At 40.4% G+C, this 18,942-nt stretch overlaps 2 protein-coding genes across 3 annotated transcripts in view; one reads left to right on the top strand and one right to left on the bottom strand.

The window, feature by feature from the left end:
- cap1 (CAP, adenylate cyclase-associated protein 1 (yeast)) overlaps window positions 1–2,996 on the top strand; it is a 42,172-nt gene extending 39,176 nt beyond the window's left edge. For both annotated transcript variants that reach the window (XM_080211416.1, XM_080211417.1), the window contains exon 13: window positions 857–2,996. In XM_080211416.1, the coding sequence (XP_080067542.1) occupies window positions 857–940 (84 nt within the window). In that variant the 3' untranslated portion in view covers window positions 941–2,996. The remainder of the gene's footprint in view (window positions 1–856) is intronic.
- Window positions 2,997–3,267: 271 nt separating this feature from the next.
- Window positions 3,268–18,157, bottom strand: ppt1 (palmitoyl-protein thioesterase 1 (ceroid-lipofuscinosis, neuronal 1, infantile)). Its single transcript, XM_080211389.1, has 9 exons — window positions 18,026–18,157; window positions 16,387–16,496; window positions 14,884–15,011; window positions 14,692–14,762; window positions 14,284–14,386; window positions 8,780–8,870; window positions 8,456–8,554; window positions 5,283–5,354; window positions 3,268–4,156 (listed from the first exon to the last, which is right to left on the bottom strand). The coding sequence occupies exons 1-9, from the start codon at window positions 18,138–18,140 to the stop codon at window positions 4,034–4,036; spliced, it is 912 nt and encodes a 303-aa protein (XP_080067515.1). The 5' UTR covers window positions 18,141–18,157; the 3' UTR covers window positions 3,268–4,033.
- Window positions 18,158–18,942: the final 785 nt, after the last annotated feature.

The raw sequence follows: 18,942 nt of genomic DNA, 5'->3' as shown, positions 1-18,942 counted from the left end.
CAGTCTGTGTCCAAATGCAGCAAAACCTAGACAGTATCCGGGCTTGGGCTGACAGGTGGCGAGTGACGTAGTGGTAGGCAATGCCAAGAGAGAATCTAACCATTACCCTTTGACGTCCAGTGGTATTACCATCATTGAATTCCCCCACTATCAACATCCTGGAGATTGCCAATGAACATGAATTAAACTGAATGAGCCATATAAATGCTGTGGCTCCAAAAGCAGGTCTGAAACCAGGAATCCTGCATTGAGTAACTTCTGACTCCTCCAAAGTCTGTCCATCATCTACAAGGCACAAATCACGACTGTGATGGAATACTGTCCTCTTGCCTGGATGAGTGCAGTTCAGTGCTCTCCAGGGCATAGCAGCCTGCTTGATTGGCTCCCCTTTCACTCCCTCCACCACCAAAGCACAGTTGCAATAGTGTGTACTACCTACAAGATGCACTGCAAGAACTCGAGGCTCCTCAGACAGCACCTTTCAAACCCATAACCGCCATCATCTAGGGCAAGGGCAGCAGACACGGGGGAACACTACTGCCATCTGGATGCCTCCCTCACCATCCTGACTTGGAAATATATCGCCATTCCTTCAGTGTCACTGGGTAAAAAAAACCTGGGACTCTTAAAGTGCTATGGGTCCCTACATCACAGGGATTGCAATGGTTCGAGAAGGCAGCTCAGTGCTACTATCTCAGGGTAATTAGGGATAGATAAACACCAATGCCCACATCTGACAAATTTCTTGATGCTGTTACTGCTAATGAAGTAAAGGTCCTCAGATTACTGTTATGAAAATTCATCAAGTTTAAAAAAATTTATAGCAGTTGGTAACTTGTTTGATTTTCTTTGCCAGGTTGAGCATCCCATCCCAGAACAATTCAAGACTGTCTGGAATGGGAAGAAACTGGAGACGACAATAACAGAAATATCCGGTTAAGTGTAGCTACTGAGAACGTTTATCTACAGGCTTAATATTAATGTTGTCGCTAGTAATGATGAGCCTGATTAATTTGTAGAAGCAACAAGCTAACTTTCTGCACATTCTACTCTTAAACTTGTCCTATCACTCCTCATGAGAGGTAATTAATCTGCTACAGCATATACCTCAGATGTACTGGAAAGGGCAATTCCAGTATAAAATGGCCTAAAGTAGCTGGATTAGAGCATAATGGCTGGCCTAAGATTCTGGTAATATTCATGAGTCTCTGGGAGTAGTACAGACTTAAGAGATGGAAACAATTGGAGAGAACTCTTGAGTGAGTATAGTGAACCAAAATGCAATTTTATTAAAGACTAATATTGCTGAGCTCTTTGGGTGGATGAGGAGAGACTTTTTTCTTTTTCCTGCCCTTGCTTAAATAAATTATTTCTAAAATTTAAAATGCATTGATATTATTCTAACCTTGAAGGTCTGCCATCAGTGCATAAGGTAGTTCTGATATGCAATTGTCTTTTTAGTTTCATTTACTTGCCCTCTTCCTTTCGATCACTTCGGCTTTGGGGACTACTCTGTGGAACAGTCACTGCTTTTAGTTTTAAATTATAGTTGGAACAGCTATTCACTGCACTGCTGGGATTGTTTTAATCCTTGAAACCATGTAGCCTTTTATAGATCAATCAATGTAACACATCCATGGTTAGGAACTTTGATTATGAACCAGACCAAAAATTGTGATTGGAAGGATGAGATCCTGAATTTTAGTTTTAAGGGAGTTAGCTGCTGAATCTTGTGGACCTGGTTTTGAATAATGAAAACTGATTTAAAGTGCATCAGTCTAATTTCCTGCAGAACTTGGATGTAGGCAGTGATAGATTATGAACTGTCTTTAAAGCATTCCTACCATCCAAACTTAGATGGGCATTTCTAGTGAAAATGCATCACCCAACGTTGTTTCTCACAGTCTTGTTCCATCTTGTACCTTACCCATGTGGCATTATGAATTGTACTGCTACAGTTTGCTTGGCCTGAATTTTGTTCTGAGCATAACAGTTGAGAGTTGAATTTGGGGCCCTCAATGTTTTGTTCTCCATTGTGGCTTAAAATAATTTGCTCCCCCTTTTCTCAGGGTCTAGTTCTTGCAGCATCTTTTGAGAATATTGCTCATACAATACATTCCCTGAGTTTTGGTGCCTGCTTTCAGAGAGGGTTCTTTCCCTATAAATTTCTGTCTAGAAATCATTCCATATCCTAAATGGTTTAATTACTTTTGACCCCTCTCTGTAACATTAATTTACTTCAGTGTTTCAGTAAATATGGCTATTTTGTAACTGGGTATTAACATTTCAGCACAGGTTGCACTTGAGTACTTTTTAAGATTTGTTTCAATTTATAATAAATTCCATCCACAGTGAAAGCATCATTATATCACATTCATTTTATGCTTCAGTTTTCATTTATCTACATTTAAGGTACATTTTTGCTAGTTTTAATTTTGAAATTATCAATATTGAATTGTACTAACAAGTGGGACTTATGGACTAACAAATTATATTATTTCTGAATGGGTCATTGAGCTCTGATTACAGTGTAATTACATGTGTGAGTCCTGTATGGTGGTTTTGGGAAATACATGCAGTCCTTAAGTTTGCTAATGGTGGTGGGAATTTATCAAAGGCAATAAATATCCATGATTTATATGCTAACATTGGGTCACAAGGCTGCCACAGCAAAATCTTTCAAATTAACTTCACTATTTCAATCTTCAATTTATAATGAAATTGCCTTGAACTTGAGTTCTCATTTTGTATGAAATAGTAAGCTTTTAACACGTACTTGGACAATGGTTCTTGTGCTTTTGACCAAGTTACACATTGTACAGGATATCAATTGTACAAATATAGTGGGTCAACTACCTGATACTGTATGTTCTAAACAACTTCGATCTGCATAACTATACAAAGAGGGGAAACTCAGTTCTTGCTACTTGTGGTTACTATTCAATCTTGTATATGTCAGAAATTAAACTGCAAAATAAAATTTGCCAACTTGCTTATCCAGAGTCTTGTTTTTTCTTCAGTTGCTCTTTCAACTTTCAAGGTTGCTGATTATTAACCACAAGTAAAACTGGGTGCTATGGACCCAGTTAACTGAAGTGGTTTTTAAAAATTCTGTTCTGTTAAGAACATTTTTTGAGGAACTCTTTCTCTCAAACTTCATGGGCTAGGTATAACTCTGGATTCGATACTTAAACTACAGCTGTTTAGAGCTGAACCTGGGGTGAATTTCAAAGTTGGATTATGCAGGAAATGATAATACTTGTACAAAACTGTTAGGAATTTTTATTAGAAAAGCAAACCCATACATAAATCCTGGAGAAACAGTAGTCAATATGAGACCTCAGTACAATCACATACATTCAGCTTTATTCTTCAGTGTGAAATTCCAAAACTCCAAATTGGTCATTACAGAACAATTTCTTCCCCAATTGTTTTGGCACAACATTAACTCAACTCAATCACTGCTGTTCATGGTGAGCAATGCACAATCACAACCACCAGCAATATTCTGATTGTCATTATTTAACCTTGATTTGAATGAACAGCTGTAGGGAAAATGTGTCCTGGCACTTGTAATACCTTAAAAGGAAATTGGCTTGCCAGAAAATATGCTCATAACTGCTTTTGGGTAATATTGCATTATCATTTGTGCCAGTGGCTGGATAAACTCATTCCAGTTAAAGGTAGGACCTAGTTTTGATTATGCTGAAGAAAAAATGTAAACCACCAGTAATTTCTCATTCAAAAAACTATAGCTGGGAAGGGAAAAAATCTGAATCACATTGTATGTATATTAGACATTCTCAGTACATAAAAGTATTAGTAAAGCTAAGCAAAATTTTGAAGTTATTAATTACTTGAATTCAGTGCATTAGAACAGTTGCTAAGTAACTTGATTGTAAAACCAAAACTCACATGCTTTTGCAAAATTAAAGTAATTCTCCTTTTACCTCAATCTATGCACTATGTTAGATAATAGACAGTGTTACAATATGATATGTGTTGAATAATCATTTAATCTTCAATAAAAAGGTCACTTTAGGTAAGGAACTATGTTCTTGATGAACCATTCCTCTGAAAACTGAAGGTGATCCCCATTCACAGTTAGAAATTCCAGTTTTTTCACCTTATCCATTGCCTTCAATCCCAGTCGATCCTGTGAGTAAAACAATTGTTCATCTGAATTTTGTATCAAGCCACTCATTTGTTTGACTCCTGCCAAGTACAGATACAGGCATAGTCTATCACTTTAGTCATCTGGCTATTAACATTGAGCCACAACTGACAGGTTCTATTCCATTTGCTCCAGATCCCTCCAGCATAAGGTCACCACAATGGCATTGGTGGGCAAATCTCCATTATAAGCAAAGTTTTCAGTGGAATTTGCGTAATCAAAATATTTTTCCAATAAAAAAGAAAATGTAGTCTTCAAAATTGGACCCTCACTTTTACAACATTAGAGTGTGATTTGCAGACATGGCTGAACTATTTCTAATACTGTGGTGAAGCTGTTCATTTCAAACTATTGCATTTTGCTTCAATTCCCAAGCTGCCTTGTATACTAATCTCATCAGGATTTGCACTCATGACTCAGTGGCCAACAGAAACTATTACCCTCATGATGATAATCAAGATAAAATTGAATTACTCATTAAACCTTCTTCACTGTTACTTAGCAATAACTAAAGCAAATTCTTTGAACACAGAATCCATTTGGACAACATCCACTTCCTCAACCTCCTTGCCAGAGAATTTTAGTTTCTAGTCTACATTGTTTTCTTTCCCAAATTCCCTTTAGGATCCCTATAGCAATGCTTGACAACGAAATTACCAGAGTTGTGGCTATAGCAATCATGTAACAGTTTGATAATTCAACTTGCTCCCCCACCTTCTACTCACCACTTATCAAGACACTTGATTAAAAGTTTGCCACCTTCATCTTAGCCACATCTGAACCTCAACTCTGGCTTGAAGAATGCTTTAATGGCCTTGATCTTTGTGATAACTAAAAATGATAAACGCTAAAGAGAAATTATGTTTTCATAGGTGCCAAATGTTTAATTTCACATTTTGATTTGATCCCTTTTATAATGTTTGATTAAAACTTGATTTATAACCTTTCCAACTCCAGTTATTTCCCACTGCTCATCTGCAATTCTATTTTATCTTGATGGGTCTTTTTGAAACTTCCAGTCAGATTCAATTAAGTGACACTTGATCCTCTAGGGAAGTGTCTTTCTACATTAGAAGAGATAAATCACATAACATAACAAATATCTTACCTCTTGATAAAGAACACTCTCTTTCAAGGTATAAGTGTCCTTGGCCTGGCCAGCCTTGTAGAAACCAAACCACTGGAATAGATGAGAAGCAATGCTTTAATGTTGGATTTGTTAAAATTAGACTGTTTATAAAGAAGGCACTATAGGGAGTGCAGTGTGTCTTGGCTTCTTGGAAGTTGTAGTTTAAAATTGTTCTGCTATAATTTTAAGAGCAGTATAATAGCTTGCTCAGAGGTTGCTGTGGATAAAAATTACACATTTAGCTATACTTAAAAAAAAACATCCAAACTTGAGATAAATATGTTCTGTGGGTATAAATGGAAAATACGTGCACCCAACTTGCATGCCAGAAAACAGCTAACTGATCATGTGTAAGCTTTCTTTATTTTTGTCCAATTAGGACTTTGGCATCCTTGATGTTCTGTTATCAAGTGGGAAGCATCCTAAGCTGGAACGTCAATCATTTGTTTGGAAGTATTGTGGAACTGCCTGACTTATGCATTTGATTACCAAGCTCACCATAGAGAATTGAATAGGGAAGGATATTCAGAACCTGGAGGATCTGGCCATGTTGCAGCAAAGATGGATCCCTCATTTGAGAACATAAAACAGAACAGTACAGCACAGGAACAGACTTTCAGCCCACAATGTTGTGCTGAACATGACACCAAATTTAATCCCTTCTGCCTGCCCTTGGTCCATATTCTTCTGTTCCTTGCATATTCATGTACATATCTAAAAGCCCCTATCATATCTGCCTGCATCGCCACCCCTGGCAGTGTGTTCCAGACACCTACCACTAAAAAAAATTTGCCCCTCACATCCCTTCTCACCTTCAGTGCATGCTCCCTAGTATTAGATACTTCAACTCAAATTAGGAGAGGCATAGTTGACAGTCATTTTTTTTTTCCCCCCAGACTTTTCTCAGGTCTCCTCTCAGCCTCCACTGCTCCAGAGAAAACAACCCTACTTTGTCCAGCCTCTCCTTATAATTCATACCCTCCAATCCAGGCAGCATCCTAGTAAACCTCTTCTGCACCACCTCCACATCCTTCCACAATCTAAGTTTTATAAAGTTGCAACATGACTCTTTTACTCAATCCCTAATCAATAAGGGCAAGTATGCCATATGCCTTCTTTACTACCCTATCTACTTGAATGGCCACTTTGAGGGAGCCATGCACTTGAACCCCAAGATCCCTCTGTACATCAGTGTTGTTCAGGGTCTTACCTTACTTTAACATTTGGTCTCCCAAAGTGCAGCACTTCACACGTGCCCAGATTAAACTCCATCTGTCATTTCTCCACCCAAATCTGCAACTGATCCACATCCCACTGTATCCTTTGACAATCTTCTACGCTATCCACAATTGCATCTACCTTTGAGTCACCTGCAAACTTACTACCCCACCCTTTACATTTTCATCCATTGGATAGTCAGATGGTCTTTCCTAGGATAGAAAAATCAGGTAGTAGGGGACATAGGTTTAATGTGCATGGGAAAAAGTTTAGGGGAGATGTGCTAGGCAAGTTTTTTGTTTTACACAGGTGGTGGCGAATGTCTGGAACATGTTGCCTGGGGTGGTGGTGGGAGCAGGTACAATAGCGACATTTAAAGGCCAAATAGATGAATAGGATGGGAATGGAAGGATATGTACTCTAAGTGCATACAGTTTAAGCAGGCATCATGATTGGTAAGGGCTTGGAGGACCAAATGGCCTGTTCCTGTGCTGTACTTTTCTTTGTTCTTTGTATAACAAACAGCAGAGGTCCCAGTAAGGATCTCTGCTGCACACACTAGTCACAGACCTCCAACCAGAGAAACATCCTTCCACTGCTATCTGACTTCTATGATCAAGCCAATTCTGAATCCAAGGAACCACATCACTGTGGAATCCATGCATCTTAATCTTCTGGATAAGCCAACCATGAAGGACCTTGTCAAAGGCCTTACTAAAATCCATGTAAACATCCACTGCTCTACCCTCAATCATCTTCATTGCCTCCTCGGAAAAAAAAATCAATCAGGTTAGTAAGACATGACCTGCCCCACACAAAGCCATACAGATTTTTCCTACTTAGGCCACACTTTTCCAAATGCACGTAAATCCTAAGAATCCACTCCAATAGCTTCCCAACTGATGTGAGACTCACCAGTCTATAATTTTCTGGATTATCCCTTTTTCCTTTCTTGAACAGAGGAACAACATCAGCTACTTGCCAGTCCTTCAGTACTTCTCCGATGGCTAGCGAGGGTACAAAGATCTGTGTCAGGGCCCCTGCGATCTTCTCTCTTGCCCCTCTCAATAACCTGGGGTAGATTCCATTGGGCCCTGGGGATTTATCCATCTTAACGCTCTTCAAGAATTACAACACACTTCTTTCTTGATCTTAAAATGCCCTAGCATATTACCATACTCCACACTAATCTCACTATCCTCCATGTCCTTCTCATTAGTGAATACTGGCACAAAGTATTGGTTTAGGATCTCACCCACATCCTCTGTCTCCAAGCACAAGAGATGCAAACAAGGAGTTATGGAAAAGATGGAAACCAATTTTGGAAGAGAGAAAAGGAAGACGGGAGAAAGAGAAACAACACTTCAGAGGACACTATTTTCAAGATTAGCCAGCATGGAAGCCAGTCAAGGATAGATGTGTAGTGATGAATTTAGTGAGGATGGAGTTAAGGGATTAATAAATGGGTCTTGTGTTTTACCAGAAGGCTCGATAGGAGTTGGATGAGAAATAGTGCATAAGGAGCTAAATGAGCAAGAGGAAGGGGAACTTCAGCAGGAGCAGCTGAACAGATGGTCTCAATTTAGTGATAAAATGAATGTTCATGAGCTTCACAGCTTATTGAAGAGGTCAGGAGAAGGAATTTCCAGGTGGTTGGTTGTGGAGAGATGGAGACAGAATACTGCTTGTGTGGACACTGCACAATTGTCCAAGACACACAATTGGTGGGAGGAAGGGTTGCGGTTGGAGATATACACTGCATGACTGCATACTGGAATCAATTTGCAGTTTTCTTACTTGCATTGATAACTCTTTGCAAGAGTTGTAAAATGTGAAACAGAACAAGAACAATTGAAATTAGTGTTTTGATTAATTTTAGTTCATGCCTAGTAATCTAGCAGCAATAAGTTAGTGTCAAGAGCAAGCATTCTCACCTCTGAATCAACTGGGTCAACCATGGTATCTCTTAAGAATTTCACCATTACAAACTTCTTTAGTTTCATCAGGTTCTCCTTGTAACTTGCATTAATGCCCTGTAACAGAAATAGGGACAGTTACTGCTCGAATCTCATTCAAATCCCAGGCTTAAAATGTCATCTGATGGCTGCTTTGCTTGTTTTGAAACTTAGCTGCTACAGTATGACCCAGGCATACCTATTTCATTAAATGAGGAACAGCAAAAGTGTTAACCCAAGGCTCAGAAATAAATAGTGAAAGACAAAAATAATGCTGATCACTAAGTAACATTAAGTACATACCCTTTCTTGATTAATATCTGCCAAGAAAACACTTTTGTTCCTGTATAGGTCTTCATTCAAGGGATCATGCCAGTACTCTGCCTGTACCAAGCTAACAGGAAAACAATTGAAAGTAAACAGAATTAACTGACATTTTTAAACAATGACAAATTAATTTCAAATTCACCATATCCTTCATGGTTATGTTAAACTGGTGAGGGGAAAATCCAGGGAAGGAGGCATCATTGTCAGATCCTTTCTCCAATCAACTACGTTCGAGTAAGATAAAGAGATTGGCAATGACGAGTGGGATAGTGTCACATTTACTGAACTTGTGGATAACCGACCTACCAACAGGATGGAAAGACTGAAGAGATTCAAAATGAGAACGATGACTGAAATGAACAGAATTAAGTGCACGTATGTTTAGGGATCTTTGAGAATACCCAAGTGGAAAAAACATGGAAAGCCCCTCAATCTATGGAGTCTTGCAGCACAGAAAGAGGCCCTTTGGCCTTTAAGCACCTATTTATTTTAATCACATTTTCCAGCACTTGTTCTGCAGCCTTTTATGCTTTTCAAGTGTTCACCTAAATGCTTCTTAAATATTATGAGGATTCCCGCCTTTATCACCCTTTCAGGGAGTGAGTTCCAAATTCTCATCACCCTCTCAGGATTTGAGGAAAAACTTCTCTATCCAATCTAAACTTTATATTTATGCCCCCTGTTTATTAACCCCTCTACTGAGGGAAACATTTCTTCCCATCTACCCTATGTCCCTCATGGCATGGTGGCAAGCACTGCTGCCTCAGTGCCCATCGCCCTGGGTTTGATTCCCAGTTTAGGTCACTGTCTGTGAGGAGTCTGCACATTCTCCCCATGTCTGTGTGGATTTCCTCCGGATGCTCCGGTTTCCTCCCACAGTTCGTAAGACGCGGTTAGATGTCTTGGCCATGCTAAATTCTCCCTCAGTGTGCCCAAACAAGTGCCGGAGTATGGTGACTAGGGGATTTTCACAGTAACTTTGTTGCAATGTTAATACAAATCTATTTGTGACACTAATAAATAAACTTAAGACTCATTTTTGTGCACCTCAATCAGGTCCCTGTCTCAGCCCTCTCTGCTCTAATCCCAGCCTAACCACCCTCTCTTCATAGCTGGAACGCTCCAGCCCAGGCAACATCCTGACTGAATCTCCTCTTTGCCCTTTCACATCCTTCCTACAGCGTGGTGACCAGAAGTGCACACAGTAAATCTAGGTGTGGCTTAATGAATGTTTTGGACTTCTCCATAACCTCCCTACTCTCATACTCTATACCTTGGCTAATAAAGGCAAGAAACCCAAATGTGTTTTTGACCACCTTATCTACCTGTCCTGCTGCCTTCAGGGATCTTTGGACATGCACCCAAAGTCCCTCTGGTCCTCTGTCCTTTCCAGCGTCCGACCATTCATCATGTATGTCCTTGTGTTGCTAGTTCTCCCAAAATGCATCACCTTACACTTTTCAGGGTTAGATTCCATTTCCCACTGTTCTGCCCATCTGACAGTTCGTGTATATCATCTGAAATCTAAGGCTTTCCTCCTCACTATTTACCACATCACCAATTTTCATGTTACCTGCAAACTTACTGATCATACTTCTCACACACATCTAGAGCAATAATGTACAACTACAAACAACAAGGGACTTAGTAACTGAGCTCTGCAGACACAAATTTCAGTCACAGAAAAAAGCTTTGACCAACACTGTCTGCCTCTTGCCACTAAGCTAATTTTAGATTCAATGTGCCACACTGTCCTGGATCCCATGGGATCTTCTTAAATCAGTGTCCAATGAGGGACCTTGTCAAAAGCCTTACTGAAGTCCATGTAGACTACATCAACTGCACTGTCCTCACCTACACATTTAGTCATTGGTCTCGTCCACTATGATTCTTGTGGTGGGTGAGACAGGAAAATTTCAGCCATATCTCCTCTGACAAAGCCATGTTGACTATCCTTGATTAATCCTTGCCTCTCCAAGCGGAGGTTAATTCTGTCCCTCGGGATTTCTTCCAATAATTTCTATACCATTGACGTTGGGACATGCTGGCTTGTTAGACACTACTTGCATCCTTGAATAAAGGTACCACATTAGTTGTCCTCCAGTTCTCTGGCATCTCTCCTTTGGCCAGACAGGATTTGAAAATTAGCATCAGAGCCCCTGCAAACTCCGCCCTGGCTTCACACAGTAGTCTAGTATACATCTCATCTGAGTCTGGGGAGTTATCCACTTTTAAGCCTGCTAAAACAGTTAACACTTCAACCTTTTCAAAGCTAATCTGTTCAGTTATAGCTTAGATCCCCTTCCTGCTTTCTATATCTACATCGTCCTTCTTCATAGGAAATACAAATGCAAAATACTCATTTAATTCCTCACCTACATTTTGCAGCTCCACGCACAGATTGGCACTTTGGTCCAATGGTGTACCACAGGGGTCAGTGCTGGGCCCTCTGCTTTTTATCAATGACTTGAAGAAGGGGTTGAAGGGGGGGGTTAGTGAATTTGCTGACGACACCAAGATTCGTGGAGTAGTGGATGAGGTGGAGGGCTCTTGCAGGCTGCAAAAGACATTGATAGGATGCAGAGCTGGGCCAAAAAGTGCAGATGGAGTTTAACCCTGATAAGTGAGGTGATTAATTTTGGTAGGACAAACTTGAATGCGGACTACAGAGTCAGCGGCAGGATTCTAAGGAATGTGGAGGAACAGAGAGATCTTGGGGTTCGCATCCACAGATCTCTGAAGGTTGCCACTCAAGTGGAGAAGGCTTATAAAGATCCCGTGAAGAAGGCTTATAGTATGTTGGCGTTTATTAACAGGGGGTTTGAGTTTAAGAGCCGTGGGGTTATGCTGCAACTATACCGGACATTGGCGAGACCACATTTGGAATATTGTGTTCAGTTCTGGTCACCTCATTGTAGGAAGGATGTGGAAGCATTGGAAAGAGTGCAGAGGAGATTTACCAGGATGCTGCCTGGTTTGAGGGTAGGTCTTATGAGGAAAGGTTGAGGGAGCTGGGACTTTGCTCTTTGGAGCAGAGGAGGATGAGAGGTGACTTAATAGAGGTTTATAAGATGATCAGAGGGATCGATAGAGTTGACGTGCAGAGACTATTTCCTCCTGCTACTGTAGCAGTAACAGCTACAGTAATACGTAGCTGTTACTGGGGGCATAACTATAAGATTCACGGTGGGAGATAAAGGAGGGATGTCCGAGGTAGACTCTTCACCCAGAGAGTGGTTGGGGTGTGGAATAGGCTGCCTGCTGTGATAGTGGAGTCAGACAATTTAGGAACTTTCAAACGGTTATTGGATAGGCACATGGAGCACTCCAGAATTATAGGGAGGGGATAGCTTGATCTTGGGATTGGACATAGCTCGGCACTGCAGCGTTGTACCATCTCTGCCTCGGCATCCTTCTTGTAGGGTTTTCCCAAAACCCATTATGGTACTCATTGATGTCTGAGGTTAGTAAATTCATAAATCCTTCCTGATTTGATATATTTCTTTATATAAACACTTTATGCATGAAATCCAAAAATTCCTCTTTTCTCTCACTCCCCCATTAGAGTCGTTTTCAAATAAACCTTGCATCCACTGACATTGAATTCAATCATTTTTTAAAAAGACCCATTCCATCATTCTCCTCTGTTTCTTTTGGCCCTCACTTATTTGCTACACCTCCTCTAAACCCATTACTGAGAGTGAGCCTATTTCCATAAACAAATGGCAACCACTCTGAGAAACTGACCTCGACTCCAAATGTTTCCCTCCTGGTAACCAAATTTTAAATCAAGTTTGCTGTCCTCAGCTCCCCCTGAATTTCAAACTCCTTACAGTGTGATTTGTTATCAACTCGCATTCCCCCCATATCAGTCACCTCAAAGTGTTCCCACTGGCTTGATTTCCCTGACTCAAACCTGTTTTTATAAAACATGGTAAATGTACTTTTGTTAGCTTCCAGAGTGTGGTTCTTATTGTTTCATCCACAAATCAGCTCAGGACAGGGAACGGCATATTTGCTTTCGTATTATGGGTATTTAATGAACGTGTAAAACAGGAAGAGAAGTAAGCCATTCGGCCTCTCAAGCTTGCTCCAATATTCAATAAGATGATGGCTTTGAATTCCACAACTTTTGCTTTCATTGGCTAACAAAAATCTAAAACGGAAAACACTCTTGGAAATCTGAAATAAGAATCTACCTACCCCACCTCAAAAATATTCAATGACCACTACTTCCGCCACCTTCTAAGGCAGAGTTCTAAAGTCACAGAACCCTCAGAAGAAATTTCTGCTCTAAAACAGTGCCCCCTGGTTTTAGGCTCACTCAAGATGAAACATCCTCTTCACATCTGCCTTGTCCAGGATCTTATATACTTCCATCAAGTCACACCTAACTCTAAATTCCAGTGGAAATAATCTGGGCCTGCCCAACATTTCCTCTTAAACGGAGCTGCTCATTCATAGAATCGTATAGCACAGAAGAGGCCCGTTGGTCCATTGAGTCTGCACCAACACATTCCAACCACCTGAACTCTCGCCTAATCGCATCTGCCAGCATTTAGCCAATAGTCTTGAATGTTATGATTTGCCAAGTACTCATCCTTTTAAAGGATGTGAGGCAATCTGCCTCTACCACCCTCCCAAGCAGTGCGTTCCAGACTGTCACCACCCTCTGGGCAAAAAAGGTTTTCCCTTCACATGCCCCAAACCCCCTCATCTTGAACCTTTGTCCCCTCATGACTGACCCTTCAACTAACGGGAATAGCTGCTCCTTGTCCACACTGTCCATGTCTCTCATAATCCTGTACACCTTGATCAGGCCACCCCTCAAGTCTTCTTTGTTCCAATAAAACAACCCAAGCTTGCGCAGCGTCTCTTCATAACTTAAATGTTCCATCCCAGGCAGTGTCCTAGTGAATCTCCTCTGCACCCACTTCACTGCAATCATATTCTTTCAATAATTTGGCAACCAGAACCGTGTACAGTGCTCTAGCTGTGGCCTCACTAAAGTTTTACACAACTCCAACATGACTTCCCTGCTTTTGTAATCTATGCCTCAATCAATAAAGGCAAGTGTCCCTTATGCTTTTCACCACCCTAAAAACATGCCCTTCCCTTGACAAACACGCCTAGGTCCCTTTGTTCCACAGAACTTACTAATATCCTGTCATTTATTGTGTACTTTCTTGTCAAATTACTCCTTCCAAAGTGTATCACCTCAGTCTTTGGGATAAATTCCATCTGCCACTTTTCTGCCCATTTCACCATTCTGTTGAGATCTTCTTGTAGCCCAAGACACTCCGCCTCACTGTTAACCATCCGTCCAATCTTTGTGTCATCTGCAAACTTACCAATCCTACCCCCAGAGAGTCAATGCATTTATATAAATGACAAATAATGGGAGGTCCATTACAGATCCCCGTGGTAAACAATGTGCAAGGCAGGGTTATCATAACAGCTCTTAATGCTATTATACTTACTGCTCTTGAATTGGGCTACTATAAGCACCCAAGTTCAGCATTTTTCTTATCCAGTTACAGATATGGGAACTCACTCCAGGACAGTGGGGTAAACCATACACTCCTAATGGGGGAGAAAGAGAAACAAAGTCCAAGCTTAGTCTGAAACAAAGACAAAATGATTTTTCTTTCCACATTTTGAAATCAATCTGGATTGAAGGGAAGTCCTTTGGAGAATATGAAGTATTCAGTAAGATTGATGTAATTTATTCAAAGCTCTGATCCCAATATCAGTGTATAAATATTTTTTAAAATCTCCAATGGTTTGATTTTGAACCCTTAAAACAATATAAGAATTTCAACATTTGAAGATTATACATTTGAACAAATGTAAACTTGGATTGAGTACACTGCACCAATAAATATTACCTTGATGTTGGCCTCCAAATGTGATTAGATTTACCATGGCAGGAGAAGGACATCTTTGTGCCACAGCCCTCCTATAACAAATAGCAAACCAGCAGTGAGAAAACAGTGTCAAAAAATTGGCCAAACCACCCTTCAACTGCATTTCAAAAAATATATAATTAATTACCTGTAGGTCCATTTGGTTATACTTACAGAAATTGACCACCTTGAGAGAAACCCATTGCATTGTATCCATTCTGTAGTTTCTTGTCTTTGGACAATATATTACACACTAGCGCAACCTGGTCATTTACATTCATGAAGAAACTGTTCTCCATGTCCTAAGAAAAGTTTTGAATGTACAGAGATTTTTGTGAGAGATTGCACTTAATTCTAGGCAAGTTCTTTATTTTTGAAAAAAAAATCAACATTTTTCATGATATTTAGCATTGAATTTTTGTCTTAACTTTTTGGGTCTAATAACTTCATTCCTGGTTTGTCCATAAGAACATGAGATGCAGTAGCAGAAGTAGACCATCCAGTCTCCTCTGCCATTCAATGAGATCATGACTGATCTGATACTTAAACCATGTTTTGATTATCGTATGATGTTGAACCATATGGATAGGAGGTCAGAGATTCACGTTCCTGTTTGTACTGTTAGCTATTCTCAGTCAGATTACTATGGCCTTGGTGTTATTAGGCCATATAATTGTGATTTAACATCACAATCTTTATGAATGCTCAGATCATCTGAAGATCTTACTCCTAATTGCATGAAGTACCTTGTATCAGATTTAAAGTAAAAGTTTGATTGTTCTTTATTGACTTTTAAGGGATGTCTTGACAAATACACGAATAGGATGGGGAGAGAGAGATATGGTCCCCGGAATGGTAGTGGACTTTAGTTCAGTTGGGCAGCCTGGTCGGTGCAGGCTTGGAGGGCCAAAGGGCCTGCTCCTATGCTGTAATTTTCTTTGTTGTTCTTTATTTGTCACAAGTAAGGCTTACATCAACATCGCAATGAAGTTATGGTGAAATTCCCCTAGTTGCCACACAATGCTTGTTCAGGTCAATGCACCTAACCAGCACGTCTTTCAGATTGTGGGAGAAAACCGGAGAACCTAGAGGAAACCCACTCAGAGATGGGGAGAATGTACAAACTCCACACAGACGGCGACCCAAGCCGGGAATCGAAGCTGAGACCTGACGCTGTGAGGTAGCAATGCTAACCAGTGTGCCACTCTATTTTTATGCAAGTATGGATGAAAGATGAGGACAGCATCAGGCTATGTTATGTAATACTCTCCAGTGTCAAAACCCAGCCCACACAAACTATAGGTTCAAACATAAACAACAACCATTGGCTAGAAAGAGATCACATTAAATTTATTTTGTCTCCATTTTTTCTTTCTGAAGGTATCTCAATGTATACTCTTACTGTACTTAGCTGAAGTATGCATTCACAAAGAACCCAATTTAATCACACTATTCAAATGGATTGGAGATGAGGGTGAATCTATTCTTTAGGAAAGTATTTATCAAATCCATGCAATGCTGTAAAGCAGGGCTACTGTTAAGATCACTGCAGTACCAAATCATATATTAAATAATTCAATAATGTTCCACTGGTGTTTTTACAAAATAATTCTGTGTTCAAAATATTACATCACAATTATTATCCATTTCATCTCATTATCCTTCATTCAGACACACCTCAGTGATGGTATTTCCAATTTCCAATGATAAAACGTAAATTCCTGGAATTTCTTGTTCCACTAGTTTCTTGACAAATCCCATACTGAGAGGATTACAGCAGCTATCACCTAAAATGTAAACAATTTGTGCAAGTAGAATAGAGCTAATCCAATACATTAAATAGAATTTAACAGAGAATCTGGCCCAAGTGATTTACGTCGATGGTCACACTTGGCATGAACCTCCTCCGTCCTACTCCATCTCTAAACCCATTTGTGTACTACATGCCTACGTGTACTTTCTGACTTCCCCTTGAAACCATCAGTACCATTTGCTTCAATCACTGCACGTGGTAGCCGGTTCCCCATTCTAGCCACTCTCTGCGTAATGGAGAGTGGGCTTTTTTTGTTTGAGCAAGTTTACCAGTTGGTCAGGGTAGAATCAAATGCCAATAATAAAGGTGCATTTTGAGCTGTCAGTGCATCACATTTGGAAAAACAAACAGCAAAGTACTGCTTTTACATAGGAACATGGGAATTAGAAGCAGAAGTAGGCAAATTCAGCCTTTCGAGCTTGCTCTATTATTCAATTAGATCATGCCTGATCTCTCCCTGGTCTCAAATCCACTTCCCCAACAGGTCCCCATATCCCTTTATTTTGTTTGGAATATATCTATCTCCTTCTCAAAACCAATGATTCGGATTCCAACGCGCTACAGGACAGCAAGTTTCACAAATTTACCACCCTCTGCGAGAAGTAGTTCCTCACCTCAGGTTGAGAGGTGGTAGATTTAAAAATATACCTGTGACCTCTTGTTCTAGGTTGCCCCATAAGAGGAAACTTTGGTCTACATTTACTTCATCAATCCCTTTTAAAATTTTATGTACTTCATGTTTGCTTTTATGGCAAGAAATGCTGCACATACTTTCCAAACTGTAATGCAAATAGTGCGTTCTTTCAATAAACATTCATAGAATCCCGACGGTGCAGGAGGCCATTTGGCCCATCGAGCCTGCACCAACAATCAAACCCCACCCACGGTTTAGCTCTGTAATCCCATGTATTTACCCCTGACACCAAGGGACAATTTAGCATGGCTAAGCAACCTAACCTGCGCATCTTTAGGCTGTGGGAGGAAACCGGAACACCCAGAGAAAATCGCACACAGTGGGGAGAACACGCAAAGTCACCCGAGGCCAGAATTGAACTCGGGTCTCTGGCGCACAGGCAGCAGTTTTAACCACTGTGTAGCCCAAAAAAAATTGGGATTTTTTATTGTCGTGTTTTAAACAAAGTTCGCTTTCACTTTTACTGCGTCGCTTCATTATACAGTAATAGGATTTGCCTGACTTGATCCCACGAGGCAGTTTTAACACTATACCTTTTATGAAGAGCTTTTTAAAGCAGTTATCTTCTAAACTTCAAAGTAGGTTTTTTAAAAAAAGTACACTTCTCTTTCGAGAATTTTGAATCAACGATTTACACCAAATGTGGAAAACGAGAAATGAAATATACAAACATTTAATTCAAAAAGCGATCGCGGTCAGTGAACGGGAGAGCGATGGAAACAGTCACGGCGCTTCCGTGACCGGCTGGTTCCCAGTTAAATTGCGTTTATAAGTCGACTTAATGTTACGTTATTTTGCCGCTGTCTTACCCATGCCGTGCCAAATGACAAGCGGTGTTGGTTCCGAGCCATTCCGGTTCCATGAGATGGTTTCCCGGACGAAACAGAGAAGCAGCAAAACACGTCTTAACATCAGCACAGCCATCTCACTGAGTCATGTGACCCGTGTGCTGTCATGTGATCTTGCAGCTTGTCATTGGTTGAGAATGGATGTTAATAAATTGCTACTTAAGGGAATTAAGTTGATACATTGCAGTGAAATACACTATTCAATTTTATTTAGGAGAGGCTAGAGGGCTGTAGGATTTCATTTCAAATACTGTACAATTGGAAATTTCGCAAATTTTTAGTTTAACAGCACAGAGACCCTTCGGCCCATCGTGTCTGCGCGGCCATCAAGCACCTAATCCCATTTTCCAGCATTTGATCCGTTACCTTGTGTACTGCTGCACATTTAAATGTTTCTTAAATGTTGTGAAGGTTGTCTCTTCTATCACCCTTTCAGGTAGTGAGTGCTAGATTCCCACCACTTCCTGGGTGAAAAAATTTTTCCCCAAATCCCCTCTAAATTTCATGCCCTTTACCTAAAATCTATGCTCCTGGTTATTGATCCCTCTAGTAAGGAAAAAAGTTTATTCCCATCTATGTTCCCCATAATTGTGTACACCTCAATCAGGTCCCCTCTCAGCCTTCTCTGCTCCACGGAAAACCACCCCAGCCTAACCAGTCTCTTCTAGGCTGAAACGCTCCAGTCCCAGTGAATCTCCCTTGCACTATTTCCAGTGCAATCATATCCTTCCTAAAGTGTGGCAACCAGAAATTCACACAATACTCTAACTGTGGCCTAACGAGAGTTTTATACTGCTCTCATATTTTATGTCTTGGCTAATAAAGTAATCCATTCACCTTCTTAAACATTATATTTACTTGTCCTGCTGCCTTCAGGG

Source organism: Carcharhinus amblyrhynchos, chromosome 24 (genome assembly GCF_965287045.1).
Source record: "Carcharhinus amblyrhynchos chromosome 24, sCarAmb.v2.hapA, whole genome shotgun sequence".
Classification (NCBI taxonomy): domain Eukaryota; kingdom Metazoa; phylum Chordata; class Chondrichthyes; order Carcharhiniformes; family Carcharhinidae; genus Carcharhinus; species Carcharhinus amblyrhynchos.
This window is presented reverse-complemented; position numbering and strand designations above follow the sequence as displayed.